General features: G+C 51.3%; 1 protein-coding gene across 1 annotated transcript; it reads left to right on the top strand.

Moving 5' to 3' along the window:
- The first annotated feature begins 4,020 nt into the window (after positions 1–4,020).
- RHOV (ras homolog family member V) lies at positions 4,021–6,140 on the top strand. The gene is made up of 3 exons (XM_058541259.1): positions 4,021–4,298; positions 4,521–4,579; positions 4,785–6,140. The coding sequence occupies exons 1-3, from the start codon at positions 4,091–4,093 to the stop codon at positions 5,226–5,228; spliced, it is 711 nt and encodes a 236-aa protein (XP_058397242.1). The 5' UTR covers positions 4,021–4,090; the 3' UTR covers positions 5,229–6,140.
- Positions 6,141–7,751: the final 1,611 nt, after the last annotated feature.

Here is a 7,751-nt window from a genome sequence, read left to right as displayed (position 1 = left end):
TAGATATCTGTATGTCATAGTTGCACATCCTTCTAGTTGCTGTATGTGGGATGCGGCCTCAGCATGGCCGGAGAAGCGGTGCGTCGGTGCGCGCCCGGGATCCGAACCCGGGCTGCCAGTAGTGGAGCGTGAGCACTTAACTGCTAAGCCACGGGGCCAGCCCTCATTGAATTCTTATAAGACAGGGCAAAATAAAGCACTTTTATTTTTTTATGTATTAGTCTAGTATTCTGCAACCTTGCTAAGCTCATTTATTAGTTCTAATAGTTTCTTTAGTAAATTATTTAGGATTTTCTGTTACAAGACCATATCATCTGCAAATACAGATAATTTTACTTCTTCCTTTGCTATATCTATATGCCTTTTATTTTTAATTTAATTTTTTTTTCTTTTTTTTGGCTGAGGAAGATTCACCCTGAGCTAAGATCCATGCCAATCCTCCTCTATTTTTCACTATGTGGGCCACCAGCACAGCATGGCTGCTAACAGAGTGGTGTAGGTCCAAGCCCAGGAACCAAATCTGGCGCCACAGAGGTGGATCGCACTGAACTTAACTACTAGGCCACTGGGGCTGGCCCAATAAAGCACTTTTACAAGTCTAAAGCCCTATACAGCTGTGTTGGACATTTTGGAAACAAAATATTATTACTGCAATGATTCAATGTCAAGGCCACGTTTTAGCTTTTTGTTTAATAAACTTTATTTTAGAACAGTTTAGATTTACAGAAAAATTGAGAAGATAGTGCAGAAAGTCCCACACACCTCACACCCAGGTTCCTCTGTTATGAACATCTTATATTAGTATGGTATATTTGTCACAATTAACGAACCAGCACTGATACAGTATTATTAACTAAGGTTCACATTTTATTCATAATTCCTTAGTTTTTACCTAATGCCCTCTTTCTGTCCCAGGATCCCATCCAGGACACCACATCACATTTAGTTGTCCTGTCTCCTTAGGCTCCTCGTGACTGTGGCAGTTTTTCGGACTTTCCTTGTTTTTGATGATGCTGACAGTTTTGAAGAGGACTGGGCAGGCATTTCGTAGAATGTTTCTCAATTGGAATTTTTCTGATGTTTTTCTCGTAATTAGACTGGGGTTCTTGCGAGGAAAACCACAGAGGAAAAATGCCATTCTCATCACATCATATCAAGGGTACATAAATGTCGAATTGACTTATCAATGCTGATTTTAATCTTGATCACCTGGTTGAGGGAGTGTTTGTCACGATTCTCCACATAAAGTTACTCTTTTTTTTTCCCATCCTTTCCACACTGTCCTCTTTGGAAGGAAGTCACTATGCACAGGCCACACTTAGGGAGAGGAGGTTTACACTCCTCTTTGAGGGTGGAGTATCTACGTATGTTATTTGGAATTCTCCACGGGACATTTGTCTATTAACCTCCATTTATTTATGTAAACAATCATTATTTATATCAGAATAGACTTGTGGATATTTATTTTATACGTTGGGTTATAATCCAATACTACTTTATTTTGTTGCTCAAATTCTTCCAGATTTAGCCTTTGGAAGCTCTGTCAGTTGGCTTCTGTGTCTATTTCACGTTATCTCCATCTTCCTGTCGTTTTGTTTGTTCAGCACTTCCTTACTTTCTGTACTGCAAAATGCTCCAGGCTCATCTTATATATTTTCTGCCCCAGGCCTAGAATCAATCATTTCTCCAAGGAGAATGTCAGGGCCAAGTTTTAATCTTAGCAAATGTGGGTCTGACTGGATGTTGGGACAGATGATCTGTCAGGTGGACAGGAATAAGACTCAAGCAACCCTTAGGAGGGGACTTTCCCAGACGTAGCAGCCAGAATTGCAAGTCCTTAGCTGAGAAATAGGTGACTCACCAGCTCCCCAGGTTGTCTCCTCCCTCCTCCCTCCCCCTCTTGCTGAGAAGACTGTCCCTAAACCAGCTCAGAGAGAGGGACCTAGATCAGAAAGTCTCCCCACCCAGGGGCCCAGTGAAGAATAGCCTGTCGCAGGCCATCAGGGCTTTTACCCATGCCCAGCAGACATCTCCCCCCATTTGTGTATTATTTATACCCCTTCTACCTGCAGAAAGGATTAAACAGGATTAACCTCAAATTTACAGCTACAATAAAACTATTATTAAAACTTGCATAAAAGACAAGAGCACCGGGAAAAAGAGCCTGTGTGTGTGTAGTAATTTTGTCCCAGACACCTGGGCTGGGGCAACTTCCCTAGGTTCCCTGACTCACAGATTGCTAGCACCGGAAGGATTTCAGGAACGGACATCCTTCACCTGTCATTTCATAGCGTTGAGATGGATCAAGTGACTTCCCAGGAGTCAAACAGCTAATGAGCTGAAGAACTAGGAATACTGGGACAGGTCTCCTGATGTCCAGGTCTTTTCAAATCCCCATTCTTGCCTCCCTTTCCAGGAGAACAAAAAGAACAGCTTTTGGATCTTCTGGGGGATGAAATGGCAAGACAACACTTTGGGCCTTCTTTCACTTGCTAGATGAACAAACTTATGTGGATGTGTCTGAGAAGTCTTTGGGGCTAAAATTAGGGATTATTAGCATCCCCAGACATTCGGACATAGAGAATGCAGGAAGCAGACATTGGGATGTATAAGTGGATACTGGGGATCCTACCATTTCTCCATCGTCAAGATTTTAATGGTTAAATCAGCAATTTTCTAGCTATTGTCCTCAACTTTTGACTAAAAAAAAAGAAATATAAATAAATAAAATCAGGGGTCTTGAGACTTTTCCCAATAGATTTAGACATTTGGATTTATGGATTTTTTTTTTTTTTTTGGTGAGGAAGATCAGCCTTGCGCTAACATCTGCCAATCCTCCTCTTTTTTTTTCTTTTGCGGAGGAAGACTGGCCCTGGGCTAACATTCGTGCCCATCCTCCTCCCCACTTTATATGGGACGCTGCCACAGCATGGCTTGTCAAGCGGTGCATTGGCTCATGCCTGGGATCTGAAACGGTGAAACCTGGGCCGCTGCGGCGGAGCGTGCTCACTTATCCGCTTGTGCCACGGGGCCAGACCCTGGATTTATGGATTTTTATACTACCAACTGTTTGAGAATTAGGATTATCTCTTTTCTCTAATATGCAGCACCCCTCCCCCTCCCAACACTCTCTGCAGCGACGCAGGTGTTTTCAACCATCTTTGTATAGGTTGAGATGAAAGACCACGTTGGGGTTCAGAGAAAGGATTCTGGGCCTGGTGTCACTTAGAGTGGCTGCAATAAAGAGATGAAATTAACATCAGGCTCCTCTTTGCTTGCTCTCTTGGTGACCTTCCTATCTTGTCTCAGTCTGTTGACTCCTAGGGCGAGGTCAGTGGGCGGCCCAGAACTGCATCTGCAAATAGGTAATTACTAGGCGCTTTTAATGATGATGATGAAGAAGATAATATTAGGGATTTGGGGGATTTAGAAAATATTCCAATGGAGAATTGTCCCTGAGGACCCTCCCCAGCCAGCTTCTCCAGCTCCCAGAGTTCCTTCAGCTGAGCCGAGCGAAGCTCTTCTGTGGACAGGAGTACGATGCATTCCTGCCTGCTGTGTTCAGGCTTGAGTTTATCTTCATGATCTGTATATTTTTAAAAATCATTCTTTAATTAATAAAATTATTATCCTGACTTTTTTGTACTCGCACCAACATTGTATAGTTGTTTTAATTTGAACATACTGCATTATTTGTCCTACAACTTGCTTCTTCCTCCCAACAATAAATCCTGGATATCTTCCTTTGCCAAGATACTTAGATCTGCCTCATTTTGGCAATTCTTTGTCCTCGTACCTGTGTGGTTCTCTGAGCGTCAGCTTTCGGCCGCCGCTCCTTTCTCCCGGTGTTTTGAGGTTGCCTGGCCTGGCGGGCGCACTGCAGAGGGAGGTCCTGGAGGAGGCCGGGCGGGTGGGCGTGGTCCGGGGGCCGCTGGGGATATGCAGATGAGGTGGGCGGCGCCCCAGATATACCCGCGGATAGCGGCGGGCCGGCGTGCCCGGCCTCGGCGGACTCAGTCAGAGGCAGCCCGCGGAACCTGCTTCCCTCAGCGCAGCGGAGCCTGGTTCCGGGCTGTCCCCGGAGCGGGCCATGCCCCCGCGGGAGTTGAGCGAGGCCGAGTCGTCCCCGCTCCGGGCCCCGACCCCTCCCCCGCGGCGGGGGAGCGCGCCCCCGGAGCTGGGCATCAAGTGCGTGCTGGTGGGCGACGGCGCCGTGGGCAAGAGCAGCCTCATCGTCAGCTACACCTGCAATGGGTACCCCGCGCGCTACCGGCCCACGGCGCTGGACACCTTCTCCGGTACGTTCAACGGCCGCGTGGCTGGACGTGGGGTTGTGCACCTGCGGGCTGGGGCCCGCGCCGAGGCGGGAGGGCACGGAAGCCCCCGGGGAGGGAGGCGGGAGTAGACCTCGAGGTGGCGCTGGTGAGGCCTGCTGGGACCCGGGACGCTCTTCCTCACTCCGACTATCCCCCGCGGGACGCTCTTCCTCACTCCGACTATCCCCCGCCCCGCCCCTGCAGTGCAAGTCCTAGTGGATGGAGCCCCCGTGCGCATTGAGCTTTGGGACACAGCGGGACAGGTGAGAAGCTGGGAGCGGCCTCTACTGGGCTGAGGGGAGGTGGGCTGGAAGCTGGGAGGACCCCAGATCTATCAGGAATGGAGCAGGCCTTGGGCCCTTGGTTACGAGTCTCAGGTCTCCCACCCCCGGTGATGAGCAGATTCCTGCTTTCTGTGGCAGGGAATGACTACTAATGACTACTAATGACCTGGCTTTCCCATCCCAGGAAGATTTTGACCGTCTTCGCTCCCTCTGCTACACGGATACTGATGTCTTCTTGGCCTGCTTCAGCGTGGTGCAGCCCAGCTCCTTCCAAAACATCACAGAGAAATGGCTGCCCGAGATCCGCACTCACAACCCCCAGGCGCCCGTGCTGCTGGTGGGCACCCAGGCCGACCTGAGGGACGATGTCAATGTTCTGATTCAGCTGGACCAGGGGGGTCGGGAGGGCCCCGTGCCCCAACCTCAGGCTCAGGGTCTGGCGGAGAAGATCCGGGCCTGCTGCTACCTAGAGTGCTCCGCCTTGACGCAGAAGAACTTGAAGGAGGTGTTTGACTCGGCCATTCTCAGTGCTATCGAGCACAAAGCCCGGCTGGAGAAGAAGCTGAATGCCAAAGGTGTGCGCACCCTCTCCCGCTGCCGCTGGAAGAAGTTCTTCTGCTTTGTTTGAACTGCTATCGCAGGGTAGGGAGCAGTAGGCCACCGGCCACAGACTTCTGGAACCTGGGGCAAGGGGCCTTTGAGGGGGCTACTGGCAGAGCCAGGCCACTCCATAGGACTCAGTTCCCTTATGAACACTGTGGGGACTCGGGCCTCTAACTGCCCACACTTACATGCCAGGGTGAGCCTAGGGCCTGGAGGAAGGAAAGCTCTGACTTGGATTTCTGTGGTCAAGGCTCTCAGAGAAATCCCAGCACTTTGGTTTTCATGGGGTGGTTCTAACAATGTCAGCCACCTTCACACAGTTTGGGATCCAATTCCCAGTTTCTTATCATAGGCCCTCACATCAGCCTGGCTGAATTAGGACCCCTTGTGGTCTCCACCCCTTCCTTGTCACAGGGGTGAGGAAGAGCCTGGGGAACAGCTGGGAATCTTGAAGGGCTGGAAGGTGTCCAGCTCTGATTTGGAGAGAAGTTTGGGATGGACTAGTAAGACAAAGATCAGTGAGAGATTGAGAGGGAGCAGGAAGCAAGGCCCTGGAGCCTTGGGACTGGAGGCAGACTGGGGAGGAGGAGGCGAAACAGAGGGCTAGGCCTGGAAGTACGAAGAGCAAGGAGAAGGAGAGCAGAGAAGTGGGGCAGCAGAGGAGCAAGGCTGACACCTGGGCTGCCCTCAACCCCCAAGGCTAGGGAGGGCGGGGCTGGTCCCTGGGAAGAACTGAGTCTCAGGGCTCCCTAGGCACTGCCCAAACTGGCTGGGCCAGGAGTGGGGCAGGAAGTGAGAGGCAAGGCCCAGCAAGAGGAGGGGGAGGAGCTGCAAACTAGAGCCTGAAGGAGGAGGCTGGGGTCGCCTCTTTCTCCAAGGTCACAGCCTAGAAGATAGAGCAGTGCAGAGTCTGCAAATAAAGTCTTAAGTTTCTGAAGCTGCTGTCTGTGTCATTTCCTGGAGCAGTCAGCCTGTTGCTCCCTCAAGGCTCAGTAGCGTGGCTAGAGACAGGTTGGGTACCGAAGGACTGAGGCTAGGTTGAAAGGTGGGGGCTGGACTAATGGGACAGTGTGATGGGAACTGGACTGGGGAGGCAGGTTTGGAGCTCCCTGCTTGGGGCTTAGCTAGTTCCCAGGAGAGCTAGCGTGGGAAGCAGCCTGAAAACGGGTTTCCCCAGGTGTCAGCGCCAGAGCTGCTTTCCCATGACCTCACTGGGCGGGTGGTGCCTCCCCCCAACCCCCCTCCTTTCTAGAGCACCGAGCTCAGCGCTGTGGCTCTGGGGCAATCCTGAACCCTCCAGCCTTCCTGTTCTGATCCTTCTAACAGTTCACAGGGCCCAGGGTCCCAGGTTGGGGGGCTTCCTGGCTCAGAGCCTAAGCATGAAGGAACCCCCGTGCAGCCTGAACCTCAACCACTGGCCAGACTTCTTGGACTTGGGTTGGTTGGACCCAGTCTTTAGCCTTGGCACTCAGAGTCCACATAAGGACCTATTAGTGAAGGTCAAGGTGCTGGTTGTCAACAATTTAAATAGAAGTTTGGTGCCCGAAATCCTGGGAGTGAGGTCTCATTGGGTGAGGACTTGGCGAGGAGCAGGGATCCAGAGAACATTCCCTGAAAACAGAGCTGAAAGGAACATTAAAGGGCACTTTGGGGGAAAAAAACCCTCATTTTATTTTACCTGTAAGGAAAGTGAGGTCCAGAGAAAAAAGGTAGTATCTGAAGTGCGAGATTATTACCAAGTGGCTCTAGAGCTGGGTCCGTGGGTAAGTGTTATTCCTGTGGAGAGGTATTTCTAAGGCTCACCTGGGACACCTGCTAGACAACTGCTGGGCCAGGTGAGCGCTCGCCCTGTCCTGGCCCAGCTCCCTCTGCAGGAAGTTACAGCCCTGTGTGTGAGAAAGAGCGTGGCTGAGGGACAGAAATCCTAGCCAAGTGAAACCTCAGATAATCCCCAAGTTTAGTTTTAGCCAAGCCTGTCCGCCTCTTGCCCCACCAGGGCCCTCCCCCAGAGCTCTAGCCACCTCGCCTCCCTTTGTCCCCTCACTCCCTCAGGTGGTGGTGCTGGAGCCAAGTCCTGGGGGGTCTCACACCCCAGCTCCACAGCCTGCTGTTACCTCAACCCAGCCTGACACACTGCCCTGTGAGGCAGAGACCCAGGCTCAAGTTCAGGCTCTGATATCAACCAGGACCTTAGGCAAATCTTTTCCCTTCTCTGTGCCTCAGTTTCCTCATTTACAAAATGAAGGACTCAGGACTCTGGATTAGAGGTTTTCAGACTGTTGTGAGGGGCCTTAGCGGTGCCGTGAGTGGGGAGAGGAAGCCTAAGCAGGTGATCTCTGGGCCCCCCATCTCCAACTTTTTCCCTAATCCTTTGATGGCACCAGCACATCCACATCACCATGCCTCCTCTCCTGCTGGGTCATCGAGCCTGGTCAGCACCTCCTCCAGCAGCCTCACCCCTATGTCCCTGCCACCGCTACTCCCCACTCCAGGCCCTCTAGTGCTGCTGCCTTCCCTCTGGCACCTCCCCGACTTGACTGTCACCAGC

This window comes from Diceros bicornis, chromosome 5 (genome assembly GCF_020826845.1).
Source record: "Diceros bicornis minor isolate mBicDic1 chromosome 5, mDicBic1.mat.cur, whole genome shotgun sequence".
Classification (NCBI taxonomy): domain Eukaryota; kingdom Metazoa; phylum Chordata; class Mammalia; order Perissodactyla; family Rhinocerotidae; genus Diceros; species Diceros bicornis.
Note: the sequence above shows the minus strand (reverse complement) of the source record. Positions and strands in the feature narration are given on the sequence as shown.